The following is a 17,107-nucleotide window of genomic DNA, read 5'->3' on the forward strand; positions in this document are numbered from 1 at the left end:
ATCAATCGTTCTCTCTGGTTGTAACTAGAATTTTAGCCTCTGAGAGTTGGCCGTCCGATTTCTCTGTCATACGACTGCTTCGCCTATGTTCATCGGTCTCGTTGATGACTTCGTGATTTCGTGTTTGTCAGTTGCCGAGATAAATGGTTCGTACCTAACGTTTGTTTAATTTTCATAGGTCTCAACGCAAACCCAAAACCAAGTTTCTAAATTAAGTAATCAATCGTAACTCTGCGTCGTTGTATTTTTCGGATTTTTGTCAAAATTTCGTTTAATACGAGGGAGACGATATTTCGGAGGTTGGCTTTGACGCAGAGTTGTTGAAAATACCTTATTCCAAATTCTTGGGTCTATACGACATACGTGACCGGTATGTAAAACCAGGTGTCTTTTTGCTCTAAAATTAGGGTCAGAATCAGTCGGGAACAGGAGGTACGGGAGGGGACAAGAAGGATGACAAAGACAAGAAGAAGAAGTACGAGCCCCCAATTCCTACGCGCGTAGGAAAGAAGAAACGACGAACCAAGGGACCAGACGCTGCGACAAAATTGCCCCAAGTCACGCCCCACACCAGGTGTCGCCTGAAGCTCTTGAAGTATGAAAGAATCAAGGATTACTTGTTGATGGAGGAGGAGTTCATTAGAAATCAGGAGCGACTTAAGCCGCAGGAAGAGAAAAATGAAGAGGAGAGATCCAAGGTCGACGATCTTAGGGGAACGCCGATGTCGGTTGGGACATTGGAGGAAATAATTGACGACAATCACGCCATTGTTTCTACATCTGTAGGGTCCGAGCATTACGTGTCGATCTTGTCATTCGTTGACAAAGATCAGCTGGAGCCAGGATGTTCTGTTTTATTGAATCACAAGGTGCACGCCGTTGTTGGCGTCCTTGGCGATGACACGGATCCGATGGTAACAGTGATGAAGCTCGAGAAAGCTCCGCAAGAAACATACGCCGATATCGGAGGTGAGCTTTTGTATTTTTCAAGCGACGTATCATATATCTTCTCAGAAGCATGCACTGACATCATATTTCTTTCCCAGGTTTGGATACACAAATTCAGGAAATCAAAGAGTCGGTCGAATTGCCCCTCACTCATCCGGAATATTACGAAGAGATGGGAATCAAGCCCCCCAAGGGTGTTATACTCTACGGTTTACCGGGAACGGGTAAAACTCTTCTGGCCAAAGCAGTGGCCAATCAGACATCTGCGACTTTCCTGCGTGTTGTTGGTTCAGAATTGATCCAGAAGTATCTAGGGGATGGCCCGAAACTTGTCAGAGAGCTATTCAGAGTTGCTGAGGAACATGCTCCTTCTATCGTATTCATAGATGAAATTGACGCTGTTGGTACAAAACGATATGACAGCAACAGTGGAGGCGAAAGAGAAATCCAGCGTACTATGCTGGAGCTACTAAACCAACTTGACGGTGAGTAAAAGATTTTGTCTCCATACTGACAGAGAGTCAGTAAAATAACTATTTGTATCTTCAAGTGCTTGATGATGTGCTGATGTTTTACCGCTTATCGGCACTATGTGCAAAAGTGCTAATGTGAATCAATTATTCAAATGGACAGGCTTTGACAGTCGTGGAGATGTCAAAGTAGTAATGGCAACTAATAGAATCGAAACTTTGGATCCGGCACTAATTCGACCCGGACGTATCGATAGAAAGATCGAGTTTCCCCTGCCAGATGAAAAAACCAAGAGGAGAATCTTTAGCATTCACACAAGTAGAATGACATTGGCACCAGATGTAAACCTGGCAGATCTCATCATGGCTAAAGATGACCTATCCGGAGCTGACATAAAGGTGATTATTTTGCAGTAAAAGTAAGTTTCTTTGTATGGGTAAAAATGGAAAGTTATAGTTAACTTTTCCCATAGGCGATCTGTACCGAAGCTGGTCTCATGGCTTTACGAGAGCGCCGTATGAAGGTAACCAGCGACGACTTCAAGAAATCCAAGGAGAGTGTGTTGTACCGCAAGAAGGAAGGATCGCCTGAAGGATTATATTTATAATTTAATTTTTCGCTTTCCCATGTATTTTTTATCAATCGTAATAATACGAAATTCGAATAAATAAATTTTCTTTAACTCAACCAACTTTTGTCAACTATTAATTGATTGGGTTAACTTTACAGATACAGGACATAATGCTACAAAACTGCATTGTTGATACATGTTACGTGTTTGCTTGTCAATTTGTCAAATTGATGCTGCAGCGTCTCTAGTATCCTTGTAGAATATTTCTTCTGACCATTTCTTATATCCTGCAGCGGCATTTTAACGAAATCATCTGTCTTTACTTTGCTCTTCGTACTTTCATTGCAGACGTAGCAAGCCCCTCGCCTTGTCTTTTCAAGTACATCATCTGTAGCTGGTGGAGTTTGAGAGTCGTTACTCATGGCTGTTGCCAGCCCCTTGTATTTTCCTAATACGAAGGCAGTTTCGAAAGCGTCATTGTAACCGATGTCAAAACCTTCTTGGAAAACTGATTTCTTTCCTTCTTCAACTCCTTCCCTATAACCGGCCTGAGAAAGTTGATGGACTGTGATCAAGTAATGTTGAGTGAAATTCTCGTCATTTCACTACCAGAGAATTCTTACCTTAATTGCTCTATTTATAACTCGATTCCAATTTCTTTCGGAAAGCTCTACTGAATGCTCAATTTCCTCACAGTCATCCATTTTAAGGTTATGTTTCCAATCACTTGACAGTGTCACATAAGTCCCGGGATCTGACACAATCTGTACGATTATTCATTCGATGTACGCATAATACATAATTTATCAAAAATTTGCAAACTGTGTAAGCGGGAGTAAAGTAGTAATTGTAAGGTAGTTCCTCTTTGTTATTCGGAAAGAGAAGAGCAAAGTGTTTAATAATCAATCAAATGCAACTGTTGGTACTTCTTTGTACGACATTACGCCTGATTTGATGCGTAATTAAAGGTGTTTTATAAAGCGCCCAATTACATGCAACCAAATGTACACCAAGAACGCCTGATAATGCCCAAGCATGCAACATGCATTTCTCCACATAAAATTCAAAATAGTTATGAATTTATTAATTGAACAAAAATGAAAATAGGAATAGCATGGAGCGTCCAACGTGGGCGAAATGTCGAGAGTACTGAGTCTCGGATTTTAGCTATCCCCTCAATTCCTGTAAATGAAATAAATTGATTATCATGAACAAATCGTTCACGTGACTTGTGTATTTTACCAAATCAGTGGTAATAGTAAGCCCTTTCCCTACAGGGGGCGTACGTCACGTGGGTTCGTCGCCGCAGCCACACGTGTTCGTTGCAAGGTTCGATGGCAATTCATTGCATTGCTTCTAATTCGTTCGTAAGATTCCGAGTCAACAATTAATTATTAAATACTAATGGATGTCAGAGGAGAATTCTCTAGTGAGCGAGAAATAAATAGAATTGTCGATGTGGGTGAATCGCCAGAATTTATCGAAGAAAAGTATGATGCTTTAAGATTAATTGTCAAATAACTGTCAAACAGACCGTTAATAACATAATAAATAGATAACAATTAACTGTCAAATAGACAGGATATAGCAGCAAATGTTTGTTACGCTTTCAAAGCTCCATAGTTTTCTAACTTTGTATAATGAAATTGAAGAGAACCTGTTAAACGAGATTTTTTGTGCAACAGTGTAAGAGGTACAGCTTTGATTTCAGGATTATCTCCTTGGCTCAAGCAAAGCCGAAGGGCATCTCGGATAAAGACATATCTGCTGAGATTCCAGATCTGGCACCGACGCGGAAGGCGGCAGCGATAAACAAGCTATTGGCTCAGGGATACTTTGACTTATTCAAGCAGGGTGGAACTCTTCTTTACCGTTTGAAAGACCCGAGCAAGGCTAAATCGGTTAAAGGGGCAGACAACGAGGAGAAAGTTGTTTATAATATAATCGAAGAGGCTGGGAACAAGGGGATATGGATACGCGACATCAGGTTCAAATCCAATTTAATGCCGACGCAGCTGAATAAAATTTTAAAAAGTTTGGAAACTAAGAAGTTCATTAAAGCTGTAAAGTCGGTAGCGGCTAGCAAGAAGAAGGTATATATGCTTTACAACTTGGAGCCTGACAGATCTGTGACCGGAGGCGCGTGGTACCAGGATCAAGACTTTGAGGCAGAATTCGTCGATATTCTAAACCAGCAGTGTTACAGATTTTTGGAGCAAAAAAAAGACAGTACAAAAAACTGCAAGGATGGTCCTATCGGTGCAAGAAATATAGCTTTTGCGTCGTCGAAAGAAGTTTGGAAATTCATTTCCGATCTGGGAATAAGCAAGGTACGGCAACGGGATACCTTTCACTAACTTTTTGCTGTTACTCCTCGATAATACTTTGACTAAATAAATGAGACGATAATATTGCAGGTTAAGCTTTCCGTGGAGGATCTGGAAATGATTTTGAATACCCTTATCTACGACGGCAAAGTGGAAAGAACTCTGTCAAGCGACGGAAGTAACTTGTACCGAGCAGTCGAACCGTTGCTCAGCCCTCCAGGATTAATTAGAACACCTTGCGGTGTTTGTCCGGTATATTTAATGTTGTATAATAAACGAGAAGCGACGAATGATCGTTGAGCATCTTTGAGGTATACTGTATTTTGCTTTCAGGTGAGAAAAAACTGCTGCGACGTGGGAGAAATAACGCCAAAGAAATGTCACTACATCAAGGAATGGTTGGAGTGAAGTTTTGACATCGAAATTCGCGTTGTATCTGTGTATAAATATAGATCCATGAAATGTGAATTTCCGTTTATTCTGCTCCTATTCGAGATCTATCTCTGTAAGCCTGTATTGTACAATTAATTCGTAAACTGCACGGTACGCGTAGTGTCAAAGATGAGAAACAAGGTGGTCGATTGTTGCCGAAATTTTATTCTCCATGATTATAGCAGAGCGTTTCTCCCATCGGGACTATACAAGGAGCACGAAGTCCATGCAACCAAATAGCTGCCTGAAGTAAGATGGCACTGATGTTCCGTATGCACCGAAGGTATTGGACGAATTATAAGGCAGTAGTGAAAACTTTCTACAGATCACAACGCAAGATCACCGATCATTCGATCATTCGATCTTACAATTAGCATCCCTGCAGCCAGAGACACTTCGGTACAAAAGGGACGCTGGCGACGCTAGTGGTACAAAAAATAAACCTAACGTGAACGATTACTACGACAAGTTTTGTCAATTCACCCATTGAGTTCGTGCTCCATGGTCTCTCCCGCCAAATGGCCCCCAGTCGTTTCGGTTTCAAGAGGGACGCAGACGCAAAACGCGGTATCCGGTGAGTCTTGCCAGGTGTGCGCGCTTTCCGAGACACCGTTAAATCGCGCCTTGTCATGAATTTGTACATTTTTATTGAAAAATCGCTTGTTCGTCATCCCCGAGGATAGTTAGAGGGTCGCGTAGCGTCCTCGGCAAGACGGTTGTGCGTCCAAGTGGAGATTTAAGGGCGACGGGCGGCCGAAGCGGGGCTGCGGGACGTGTATAATCGGCCAGAACGTAGATCACTTGAGATTGATTTCTGCGGAGAGAGTGTTTCGTGACGAATTAACAAGTCGGGTCAGCTCGCGCCAGCGTCGTCATGCCTCTCCTACGCAAGAAGCTTTTTCACAAGTTGCACGTCTCCTCCGATTTCCGCGATGACGACGAGGTTTTCCACTGCGAGGCGACCAACGAGATCTTCAAAGATTACAAGTTAGTGTTTGACAGCTCGATCATTTTCACCTACGGACAAACGCACTCGCCGCATTTTGTTCTCTAACGTCTCCGACGTCTTCTCCTGCTTTTCAGTGAATTCTGCGAAAGAATTATTCTCTGCAACTCACTCGTCTGGTCCTGTAGTATCACAGGAAAGCCGAATTTCACTTACCAAGAGGCATTGCTCAGCGAGGAAAATGCGAGAAAGAGTCTCAAGGAATTTCCCATGGAGGTAATACACATCAAATGCAACATACACATTCTTCTAACATACCTTTGCTTGGGCAGCAATGAACTTCTTCGAAGCCCCAAGATTCCACTTTTTTTTCAGTCACGATCGCTAGGTTTTTTTTTTCTCTTACACCCCCACGATTTTACTAAATCCGAGTGTTTCTTTTCGTGTGAACATAGAAGCTTGATAATGATATTCCGATGAAAGATGTGCCTCGAACGAAGGAAATCCAATCTGTGATTATACACGTTTTACAAATAACTGCAACATAACCTAGTAATTGAAAATTGTTTATCTGACAATTGATCTTGACTTCGCCGCATAATGCATTGTATTGCATTACGTAACCTGGTTTTAGATTATTACCAGAATCTCGATAACAGTGTCTGAGGTTTAAATTACATTTGGGTCTTGATTGCAGTTGCGAATTCCAATCTTATACCTGGCGAGCAAAACAAACAGGACTTCACTTAATGAAATGGTCGAGGATGTTTATCAATTCGCACGAGACAGATACTTTGTAGGAGAAATGGTCGAGGCCAGTTTTACCGAAGATGCCTGGTGCGAGTGTCACGTTTTACAGGTCATCGAGCCTACCAAGCAACAGATTAATTCTTACGTAAAAGAAAATAACAGGTATTTGTCAAATCTCGGTTTGGGCAATGGCTTGTCGTTCTTGACCTAACTAGGTGTCTTCTTATCTCCTTGTCTCTTCTTTTAACCATTTACACAAAGAAGCATGCTGGAAAGACAGTATCAACCTCCGGCAAAATTATTTCGCTACGAAGTGGAGCAGTTTGATTGCGGAGGTGACACAGACGTTAGCCAGCTCATGATAGTTGAGGCTTCACAGGTGCGACGACGCAAACAACACTACAGCAGAGAAAGGAATAAGATATTCTTGCGACAACTCTGCGAGCAAGGCGAGACTGGCATATGGATGGTCAAGGTAATCTGTTCAATTTGCTTCATTCTGTGTAATATTTGAATCCGCTTGTTGATTTATTTATTACTAGAGAGGTTCAATAGTCGTTGACAGAATATCTATAAACTCAACCAAGAATGTCAAACGACGTTTCAGATGACTTTGTGACAGATATTCGTGAATGAAACCTCGAATTGGCGTCAGATAACTGGAACAAGCTGACTCATAATTCTACAAATAGATTTGTATTAAGCCTGTAGAAAAATTGACTCAGCATCAACTGGACATTACGGTTGGCATACAGCATTTGTTCTGCCTACATGTTTTGGTTTGCTTGTTGCAGGAGAGTGTCTTACAAAAGTATGGCATTCATAAGACTCGATTCGATACGATATTTGCTGGACCCATGCCAGACTTTTCTCCACGTCTCAAAAAACCTATCAAGCACAAGCAGGAGTCTATAGCGAAGTTTCTTACTCCAGATATAGCGAAACATAGGGTCTTTGATAAGCCAGATCCCTTGAAGAAAATAAACGACAGCGGAATAATCGGCAAGAAATCAAAGAAACAAAAGTAAGTTGAAACGTTGAGGACTTGTATGAATTTCCAGATATTTTTTTTTCCTCACTTTTATGATAACAATCAACTGGAGTTTCACTTTCGTGATGCCTTACAAATTTATCACAGTTAATTGTCTGTGCAGGATGAATGGTAAATTTAAAGAAGATCTGAAAGCTAAAGCTCTGGAAGAAAAAGCTCGCCTGAAAGAAGCGAGGCTCGAAGAACGGGGTCGTAAGAAGGAAGAAAAACAAAAGCTTGCAGCTTATGTGAAGGAGTGGAATAAACCCAGAGAAGACTTAGAATGTGAAGATCTCCGACAAATTCCAGATCCGACCCCTGTTAAATGTTTCATTCCCAATGACAAATTTGGCGACTTCGTCATGATATTGGAATTTCTACAATATTTCTATGAAGAGTTAGAAGTTGGCAGTTACTTTCCAGGTGGAGTGAACTTGGACTTGATGGAGAAAGCTCTGTTAGAGAAAGAAGTTGCAGGACCTTGGAGTGACCTCTTGCAACTTTTGCTTGCAAATATTTTTAAATTTCAAGCCGAAGAAGAAGATGAGATCCACGCGGATGCTGCTAATCTAACTGACGATAGAAATATAGACCATGGGGTTTCATCTATGGCCGAAGCTGTGAAATTAGCCACAATAGCCTCATCTTGGTGCCAAACGCACCATGGGTGTCAATTATCCGAGCTGACTTTGGATTACGTTACATTGAGTGAAATTTTACGACAGCATCTCTTGAGTTCTGGCGGTAGGATAAGCGACGTGGCATCTAAGTGGCGCTATTCTCAAAGAGGTAACCAATTATTCGTTTATCTCGATGCACACCTATTTTTGATAGCTAGGTCGGGTATTGCCAATAAAATGAATACAGTCGAATGGCTAATGGGCTGTAGGCATCTGAAATTCCCGTTGAATGATTAATTTCATGCCAACCTGTTATATGATGGAATAAATTGAATTTTAGGTGGCTATACAAATCATGACGATCCAGTACTGCTCTTGAGAATGAAGGAGGCGCATATACTTCGAACTCTGGGCCACATGAATGTCTGCGAATTCGAATTGGATGATCGACTGAAGGTTGTCAGTTGTTTGATTAATCAGTTGCTTACGTTTGCATCTATTCGCGACGTGATCGATGAAAGATACGACAAACTGCATCAAGCAAAGAAGAAACTCAAGTTATTCCTGATAGCTGAGCAAAAGAAAGAAAAGGAAGAGAGGGAGAGAATGAAGGAGAGAGAGAAAGAGGGAAGAGTAGAGGAGGAAGAGCAGAAACCTAAGAAAATAACGAGAGGAAATTACGAGGACGAAAAAAAGAAGGGGGAATACGAAAACAAGCTGAAAGAACTACAGACCGCATCTCGAGATGATCAAATGATGCTTTATCTAGGCTCGGATAGGGCACATAGGAGGTACTGGAGGTTCCTATCTATACCAGGTACGGAATTGTCTTTGATGTGCATAACGTCTGACACATTTTTAATTTCTTATTCCTTTCATGGATCCTAATCGCTATATTCATTCAAACTCTAGGTTTATTTGTGGAGAACGATGAAAGATGGCCGGGTGCTTGTCTGCCCGGGGGTACTCCCTACAAACCGGAGCTTCAAGATGAGTCCGGAGAGGCGATGTATGCGTATTTGAAGAAAAAATTTAAAGACGAATCCAGCGATAAAGAAAACAGTATTAAGGAGCTGAAGAAGTCTCCGAAAAAAGTTGCCTTTTCTGACAAAAACGGATTAAAATCACCGCGAAAAGATCTTAGTCCTAAGAAAGAAGTAAAGGTAGATTTCAGTGATATTAGACAAAACTTGAACGTATGTACAGGAGATCAAACTTGCCCCATCCATTGTGTCACGGCTAGACCGCAGTGGAGTTTTTACGGCTTGCAAGAAAGCATTGACAGTGTAATTAATGCGTTAAATAAGAGGGGAATCAGAGAAGGTGAACTCAGACAGACTTTGATTCAAGAAGCAACGAGCTTAACGACAGTCATTGCCGAATGTCCCCGACACAAATTGAATCCCGAAGTGGTCAGTACCTACATTTTTTGCCAATTAAAAACGAAAAACTTGATTTTTTGTGAAATTTCTCTATGTCCATCTTTTTATTCTGTCCTTTTTTTGTTCTCTCTCAGTATATGGAGCCGATCAAAGAGCCGACGAATAAGAATCACAGGAAAAATAAGTACGATAATGTTAATCTGACTTTCCCACCGGGTACCAACATTGAGGAGGTACTAGAATTAACGTTACGGGACTATATACTCGACCTAGAGGATAAAATCAAAGTTGGATGTCTGGGATCCTTGAAAGTCATCAACCGAGAGGTCTGGAGAACGGCGATAAACAAGCGTGGTTATGATAAACAGTGCGACAAGTTGGTTTACGGATTGAACGACATTGAGGCAGACACTGCGTCGAATCTTGTCCTGGATAAAATAAAGAATGAGAACAGGGTGAGCAGACCCGGGACCCCGGATTCTGAAATCAGTAGCAGCGGTGTTAAAACTTATCGGGATCCAGGAAGATATCTGGGACCACCGTTTGAAGACGAACCTGTGCCAGATCCGAATCAGCAAATTGCCATCAAACAATTAGCCTGCGCTATCTTACAAATATCGCACGCAATTGAACCGAAATATCTTAAAAAACCATTGGGTGTAGATGACAAGGACAAGAAACCAGCTAGCGAAGACATAGGCAGAGATAGGTGGGAACAATCGCTGATGGCTTCGACGAGTTGGTCCCAGTTGTTTGTGCATATGAGCACCTTGGAGAACAGCGTTGCATGGGCCAGAAGTGCTTTGAATGCGCAATGTCGTATCTGCAGAAAGCGCAGGGATGCCGAGAACATGCTACTCTGCGACGGATGCAACAAAGGGCACCATTTATACTGCCTCAAACCCAAACTCAATGTTCGTAGTCTTTATTTGTCTTATTGCATTATTTGGTTTAAAATTATTATTAATCGGTCAATAGTTCCTTGCTGAGTATTTCATTATGCGTCTTTTGAAATAATTGTTTGCAAAATTCGTGGTGAAACGACAGCAGGCTGGTTGTATGTCAAAATTTCTTCTCAGGCGGTACCAGAGGGAGATTGGTTCTGCACGACATGTAAACCCCGAGAGACGAAACCCAAGGAGAAGTCGAAGAGGAGAAAGAAATTTGAGGACGAGGTGGAAGAGGAGGCGGTTCTCACCAAAGAGACACGACGAAATCGTGCCAAAAGAATTCCTGAAAGTGAGGACGAGGAAACCGAGTTGCCGGAGGATGCGTGAGTATCCGGCCCAAATTTGACTGGCATCTATAGTAATTTCACTTGTTTCAGTGTTTTTTTCCCAAATGATTGATATACGACTCTGTTATCAGAGACGCGACGATGAGCCTTTGCGCGTTGTGTGGAATCGGAGGAAGGGTGATATGTTGTGATGGATGTCCGAAAGTATTTCATTTGGAGTGTACTGAGCCACTGTTGAAAAGAGTACCCCGTGGCAAGTGGCTGTGTGACTTCTGTTTAAGGAACAGAAGAACCAACTCTATACACGGTAGGCCTCGTTGTGTCGTTAGTAGTATTATTCTTTTCATCTGTAAATGTGAACCATTATCGATGTTCATAATGCATATCTTCGAAATATTATGAGGAAACCACAGATACGACACTCTATGCACCAGGAACTAGGAAATCCAAGTACAAGCCACGATTGAATCGTGAATAATCGGAGAGTTGTTGTCGTCGCGAACTGAACGGTAGATCCCGTTCTTTCATGAACAGTCTTAGGAAAATTTACAGATAGCATTAATTTTAGACTAAATAAATGACGCGTCACATTGAAAACAATCGGTCAGCTTTGGGTATGTTGCCAGCGAGAGGGCGCGAGAGGGAGAGAGACAGAGAAAGAGTGAGTGCAGTTGCTGCTCGTTCGCGTATCCACGGCTTCGCCAAGAGTCTTCTGACTACCGAATCCACAGACTGGGACGGTCTGTATCGTACCCAAATATAATCGTGCAGCGAATAATTCAGTTTTTTTTTCACTTCACCTTTCCTGCTTGGGAATGCGATTCATTTACCACCTACCCCAAGTTCAATACATAATAGCATGAAGATTATTACGTCAAGCTGTTCACAACCATTGACTTGCAGTATCATTTCGTCTTTCTTTTTATCGTCGTAATAAAACTAACGATTTGAACAGGATATTTGGTTTTCAGAGTGGAGAAAATTTACTTTGATCATTTATGACATCACAGACCTCATAGCACCTTTTTTATTTCTGTAATCATTCTTGTAAATCTGCCCTTACAATTATTCCAAACTACCCGGAATGACGCCCGTTGGCGTACATAGAAAATTACCCTTACGTGATTTCTGTATTCACGTTATTGACGAACAGTCCCTACTTATTTCCTTTTTGTTAACAATCATCCGTTTACTTTTGATACCCAATATATTATTTCAATGTTACATTATTTTGGCTTGAGCTATGCGGTGTTTGCTTGAATCTAACTTTAATCTACCAGATAAAAACGCTGGAAAATCACCTGAGATTAAATAGTTGCACATGTATTAACTGGTCATTTTCATTCTCCATACTTTGGTACAGAGAGCAGCATAAATTCAGACGACTTTGAACCGATACCCCAACGGCAAACGAGGAGATCCGCCAAGCGTGTAGCTGATGCAACAATCGACGAGATTAAAGAAGATGCCAGCACTGTAAAAGGTTGTATGGCAACTTTGCAAGAATTATTAGCGGATATCACGCATCACAGAGATTCTTGGCCGTTCCTTTCTCCCGTTACAAAAGATGAGGTTCCGGACTACCACGACATCATTTCAAGTCCAATGGATTTTGGGACCATAAAGTACAAGCTTGGAAAAGGAGATTATCAAACGCTTAGAGAATTTTACAGCGATTGTATTCTTGTATTTGATAACTGTGAGAAATACAACCAAGAGCACAGTTCTGTTTACAAGTGAGTATGAGAGCCAATGATACATTTGTCATTGGGTTCGGACGCCAGAGATTTTGGGATGTTACTAATTGCAGTGTTTTACAAGATGGTTTGTATGCAAATGGCCTCGTATTGCTGGTTACTTTGTAACGTTTATATGTGTCTTTTCGAATACCTACATACATTTTAAATTCATTATTAAATTTCAATTATGGCTGGAGCTTTGATTACTAATTGCAATGTTTTACAAGAGGGGTTGTACGCAAATGGTCCTGCATTGCCGGGTACTCTGTCACGTTCACATGTGCCTTCTTAAATACCTACTTACATTTTAAATTCATTATTAACGACCAATTATGGCTAGAGCTTTTCCTTGCATAAACATTTATGCGAATGATCATTATTATTTACATAGTTACAGATCCATATTTGAATAGTACATTTATTTTATATTCCACAAAGTACAACTGCCAAGTGACATGAACAGCTTCGACTCTTGTATGATACTGTGCTGCATCGCTAGATTATTTCACACGTTAATACTCGTATAGTTGCTTCAAATACATCCTCATATTCTACTGTCCGTAACAAAAATGCTTGATATATTTCCAAGTCCTGTGATTACCTGTGGTTATTTCATATTATTAACAAAGATCACTATTTATTAACGCCTGTTCTAATTTTCGTCTCCTATCAATAATTCCATTATGCTCAATTGCATGTTATTCATTACAAAGAGACTGTTGCACGTTTCCTACATCTACCAGTATTATCGAAATCTCAACGGTGAATCCGTTAGGTTACGTAAACTTTGTCCAAGTTTTTCAGCCGACATTAAATTTCTACAATTTGGTTGTTTGATTTAAATGTTCGTGAACCAAATAATTCCCCATCTCGCTTGTCGTTATTATTGCTTGAAAAATAAATTGTGATCTTTGGCTTCCGAACGCAATACCAAATCTCAGAGGAGAATCTGTACTACGTTTTTTTTTAAAATACAGTACCATTTACAGAGCTGGGACGAGATTGTTGAAATACTTTGAGAAAAGGTGCAAAGATTTAGGTCTGAACTACAATGAACAAGAAGTAAGGGAACCAGATACAAAAAAACAGAAATGTGAACCAAACGGCGAGCTGGAAAACGGCATTGAAGATGAGGACGAAGATGAGAACCTGAAGGACAACGAGGAGGAAGATGATGTCGACGAACAGGATGATGCAGATGAAGACGATGACGCAGATGAAGACGATGAAGAGGATTACGAAGAATCAGAGTCGGACGCAAGTTAAGTACGACGCGTGGATGGCAGCAGTAACGTAGCAAATCTATCTGAGCATTTCCCGAATAACTCCAACCAAGGCTAGACGAGTTTTTCAAACGCAGTAACAATTGTATTTATTTTCATTTTTCTGGCCGCTCGAAAAAGTATTCCTACAATTATCACCAGTGTTTGCAACTGACCTTAGCAAATATCAAGACTAAAAATGTTACTTGTATGTACATGCAGAGGCAACGATTGTTCTCAAATTTATTTTCTAAAACGGTTTTTGTAAGCTTGAATTGGGAGGATGTACATTTTATCACAATATTTATTGAAAATTTGATACTTTCGAATGGTATTGATGAGACTTTGCAACCGTTAATAAAATGAAAGATTCTTACTGTTCTACAAGTGTTCCTACTTGCTGAAAACTGCTGGAAACTGTACGGAGGGGGGCATAGTGGATTGTTATCTTACTTTTATAGTGCGACAATGAATTTAAATATGCCTTAAGTAAGTGATAGTCTGATATACATCGGAGAGTACCTACCTATAACAGTATACTTAATGCATAATGCTAGTTTTCCTTTAGTCGGAATTTTTGCCGAGTACAACACGTGTGTTTTAGCATTTATGATAATTTATTATTTTAAAAGTAGTCTTAATCCGCCAGATCAGCCAGTAGTATACTCCTTGTAGAGACAATGCAAAAGATCCAGAGTATATTTCTTTGTTCAAATGAGGCATCATTTTTTAAATGTGTTTTCGAGCACACGAGTATACAATATATCATCGTAGTAAGCATTTCTTCTTCACACTTATACATAGAACATTACCATATTATTAATAAGATATTTAACGAAGAATACGTATGTCACCGATTGCTCTCTTTCATTCTCCTTAGCCTCTCGGCTCATGGTGGTATTTTTTTTTTTTCTTCTTTTTTTTCAAATCTTAAAGGTACTTATGCATTTCTTTTCGAAATATAATCAATTTGCGAATTTAGGCTGGGCCTACACAAAATCGAGGGTACAAAATGTCAATGTCCGTTGTATGATGAAAGCGGTCCTTAATTGTAATGATGTGCATTTTATACAATTATTAATTTAGTAATGATGAAATATTTCAATAATAAAAGAAGAGAAAAACGAAAGGAAACAACAATAATAATTAAACTATCTTTTCATACATAGTAGATATATTCTCAATGCGATATAATCTGAATTTGTATTTCCCCGGGTAAACAAAACAAAATCGGTTTACAGCGTCGTAGCGGTTGCCGGGACTGCAGGTTCATTCGTGCGTACGAGATTGGTTCGTTAAGATGCCTCGTGGTTTCGATTCAGCTAGATTCGCGTTTACCTGTTGATAATATTCGCATAAACGTGCGTAATTAGATCATAATTATTGTATTATAATTATATTATAATAGTCATATTGATATCTTGTTAATATGCATGAACGTTCAAAATCTTGTCGGGAGAAAATCTTGATTATCCTTTTCTATTGCGGCGACCGTTAAACAAAAGACGGTACGACGTGAACATCGGCACGAAACCATTTCATTTTCGTTTACGACGCGCGACGCTTCGAGCGTATCGTGGCTTCAGTTTTGGATAATATTCACCTAAAACTAAGTCGTAATTACGGTGTTCTGGTAGGATATCGTGCAAAAACTGGTCTAATCAATCCTCGAGCAAATTCTGTGCGGCTGAAGAGTTAATTTTGTGTGCAAGATGACCGTACATATTCGCCAATTCGACGACGTGCAAAGTCTGCTAAACAAAAGATGACTACGACTCTCGATACGGTTTAAAGGTAAAGGCAGAATGATTTTCGTAGATAGTCGCCGTGTTAATACACACACATTATCTCCGTTTAACTTGGACTAACATTCTAGAAGCATCAACCGTTTCGATATCGATTTTATCGAATGGCATTTGTCCAAACATTGCACGGCTTATTGGCGGAATCGCGGTGTGGAATAAAAAATTATCACCGATTGCTCTCTTTCATTCTCCTTAGCCTCTCTGCTCATGGTGGTATTTTTTTTTCACCGTTTTTTTTTTTACAAATTTTAACAGTACTCATGCATTTCTTTTCGAAATATAATCAATTTGCGAATTTAGGCTGGGCCTACACAAAATCGAGGGTACAAAATGTCAATGTCCGTTGTATGATGAAAGCGGTCCTTAATTGTAATGATGTACATTTTATACAATTATTAATTTAGTAATGATGAAATATTTCAATAATAAAAGAAGAGTAAAAACGAAAGGAAACAACAATAATAATTAAACTATCTTTTCATACATAGTAGACAAATTCTCGATGAGATATAATGTGAATATGTATTGCCCGGTAAACTAAACAAGATCGGTTTACAGCGTCGTAACGGGTTGGCGGGACTGCAGGTACATTCCTGCGTGCGAGATTTGGTTCGTTAAGATGTCTCGTGGTTTCGATTCAGCTAGATTCGCGTTTACCTGTTAATAACATTCGTATAAACGTGCGTAATCAGATTATAATTATTATATTATCATTTTATTATAATAGTCATATTGATCTCTTGTTAATATGCATGAACGTTCAAAATCTTGTCGGGAGAAAATCTTGATTATCCTTTTCTATTGCGGCGACCGTTAAACAAAAGACGGTACGACGTGAACATCGGCACGAAACCATTTCATTTTCGTTTACGACGCGCGACGCTTCGAGCGTATCGTGGCTTCAATTTTGGATAATATTCACCTAAAACTAAGTCGTAATTACGGTGTTCTGGTAGGATATCGTGCAAAAACTGGTCTAATCAATCCTCGAGCAAATTCTGTGCGGCTGAAGAGTTAATTTTGTGTGCAAGATGACCGTACATATTCGCCAATTCGACGACGTGCTAAGTCCGTTAAACATAAGATGACTACGACTCTCGATACGGTTTAAAGGTAAAGGCAGAATGATTTTCGTAGATAGTCGCCGTGTTAATACACACACATTATCTCCGTTTAACTTGGACTAACATTCTAGAAGCATCAACCGTTTCGATATCGATTTTATCGAATGGCATTTGTCCAAACATTGCACGGCTTATTGGCGGAATCGCGGTGTGGAATAAAAAATTACCACCGATTGCTCTCTTTCATTCTCCTTAGCCTCTCTGCTCATGGTGGTATTTTTTTTCACCGTTTTTTTTTTTTTTACAAATTTTAACAGTACTCATGCATTTCTTTTCGAAATATAATCAATTTGCGAATTTAGGCTGGGCCTACACAAAATCGAGGGTACAAAATGTCAATGTCCGTTGTATGATGAAAGCGGTCCTTAATTGTAATGATGTGCATTTTATACAATTATTAATTTAGTAATGATGAAATATTTCAATAATAAAAGAAGAGAAAAACGAAAGGAAACAACAATAA

The 17,107-nt window shown here is 40.0% G+C and overlaps 4 protein-coding genes across 9 annotated transcripts; 3 read left to right on the forward strand and 1 right to left on the reverse strand.

The window, feature by feature from the left end:
• Positions 1 to 5: 5 nt before the first annotated feature.
• LOC124309391 (26S proteasome regulatory subunit 4) lies at positions 6 to 2,106 on the forward strand. Its single transcript, XM_046773031.1, has 5 exons — positions 6 to 146; positions 408 to 969; positions 1,047 to 1,433; positions 1,582 to 1,817; positions 1,892 to 2,106. Exons 1-5 carry the CDS (start codon positions 144 to 146, stop codon positions 2,024 to 2,026), a joined length of 1,323 nt encoding a protein of 440 aa, XP_046628987.1. The 5' UTR covers positions 6 to 143; the 3' UTR covers positions 2,027 to 2,106.
• On the reverse strand, positions 2,027 to 2,942 carry LOC124309404 (uncharacterized). Its single transcript, XM_046773055.1, has 2 exons — positions 2,614 to 2,942; positions 2,027 to 2,538 (listed from the first exon to the last, which is right to left on the reverse strand). The coding sequence occupies exons 1-2, from the start codon at positions 2,692 to 2,694 to the stop codon at positions 2,164 to 2,166; spliced, it is 456 nt and encodes a 151-aa protein (XP_046629011.1). The 5' UTR covers positions 2,695 to 2,942; the 3' UTR covers positions 2,027 to 2,163.
• A 369-nt stretch (positions 2,943 to 3,311) lies between these two features.
• On the forward strand, positions 3,312 to 4,785 carry LOC124309398 (probable DNA-directed RNA polymerase III subunit RPC6). Its single transcript, XM_046773044.1, has 4 exons — positions 3,312 to 3,480; positions 3,702 to 4,320; positions 4,408 to 4,569; positions 4,651 to 4,785. Exons 1-4 carry the CDS (start codon positions 3,395 to 3,397, stop codon positions 4,723 to 4,725), a joined length of 942 nt encoding a protein of 313 aa, XP_046629000.1. The 5' UTR covers positions 3,312 to 3,394; the 3' UTR covers positions 4,726 to 4,785.
• A 498-nt stretch (positions 4,786 to 5,283) lies between these two features.
• Positions 5,284 to 15,957, forward strand: LOC124309380 (bromodomain adjacent to zinc finger domain protein 1A). Of its 6 annotated transcripts, none has more exons than XM_046773002.1 (14): positions 5,288 to 5,736; positions 5,833 to 5,971; positions 6,393 to 6,607; positions 6,707 to 6,920; positions 7,240 to 7,469; positions 7,600 to 8,264; positions 8,436 to 8,912; positions 9,008 to 9,507; positions 9,612 to 10,391; positions 10,557 to 10,750; positions 10,846 to 11,021; positions 11,323 to 11,454; positions 12,078 to 12,450; positions 13,431 to 15,957. In XM_046773002.1, the coding sequence occupies exons 1-14, from the start codon at positions 5,624 to 5,626 to the stop codon at positions 13,717 to 13,719; spliced, it is 4,497 nt and encodes a 1,498-aa protein (XP_046628958.1). In that variant the 5' UTR covers positions 5,288 to 5,623; the 3' UTR covers positions 13,720 to 15,957. The 6 variants fall into 6 exon arrangements, with proteins under 6 accessions (XP_046628964.1, XP_046628958.1, XP_046628960.1 ...); XM_046773004.1 differs by having other exon boundaries at positions 13,443 to 15,957; XM_046773005.1 differs by having other exon boundaries at positions 11,341 to 11,454.
• Positions 15,958 to 17,107: the final 1,150 nt, after the last annotated feature.

The sequence above is a fragment of the Neodiprion virginianus genome, chromosome 7, assembly GCF_021901495.1.
Source record: "Neodiprion virginianus isolate iyNeoVirg1 chromosome 7, iyNeoVirg1.1, whole genome shotgun sequence".
NCBI classification, from domain to species: domain Eukaryota; kingdom Metazoa; phylum Arthropoda; class Insecta; order Hymenoptera; family Diprionidae; genus Neodiprion; species Neodiprion virginianus.

What these genes read in the sequence shown, in the direction of transcription:
- LOC124309391 (XM_046773031.1), top strand. An exon ending in AACATACGCCGATATCGGAG is followed by an intron (nt 970 to 1,046) that starts GTGAGCTTTTGT and finishes TTTCTTTCCCAG; the next exon opens with GTTTGGATACACAAATTCAG. An exon ending in GCTACTAAACCAACTTGACG is followed by an intron (nt 1,434 to 1,581) that starts GTGAGTAAAAGA and finishes TCAAATGGACAG; the next exon opens with GCTTTGACAGTCGTGGAGAT.
- LOC124309404 (XM_046773055.1), bottom strand. Translation starts at nt 2,694, where the DNA reads ATGGATGACTGTGAGGAAATTGAGCATTCAGTAGAGCTTTCCGAAAGA. An exon ending in TTATAAATAGAGCAATTAAG is followed by an intron (nt 2,539 to 2,613) that starts GTAAGAATTCTC and finishes CAACTTTCTCAG; the next exon opens with GCCGGTTATAGGGAAGGAGT.
- LOC124309398 (XM_046773044.1), top strand. Translation starts at nt 3,395, where the DNA reads ATGGATGTCAGAGGAGAATTCTCTAGTGAGCGAGAAATAAATAGAATT. An exon ending in CCAGAATTTATCGAAGAAAA is followed by an intron (nt 3,481 to 3,701) that starts GTATGATGCTTT and finishes CTTTGATTTCAG; the next exon opens with GATTATCTCCTTGGCTCAAG. An exon ending in CACCTTGCGGTGTTTGTCCG is followed by an intron (nt 4,570 to 4,650) that starts GTATATTTAATG and finishes TTTTGCTTTCAG; the next exon opens with GTGAGAAAAAACTGCTGCGA.
- LOC124309380 (XM_046773002.1), top strand. Translation starts at nt 5,624, where the DNA reads ATGCCTCTCCTACGCAAGAAGCTTTTTCACAAGTTGCACGTCTCCTCC. An exon ending in CGAATCCACAGACTGGGACG is followed by an intron (nt 11,455 to 12,077) that starts GTCTGTATCGTA and finishes ACTTTGGTACAG; the next exon opens with AGAGCAGCATAAATTCAGAC. An exon ending in GAGCACAGTTCTGTTTACAA is followed by an intron (nt 12,451 to 13,430) that starts GTGAGTATGAGA and finishes TTTAAAATACAG; the next exon opens with TACCATTTACAGAGCTGGGA.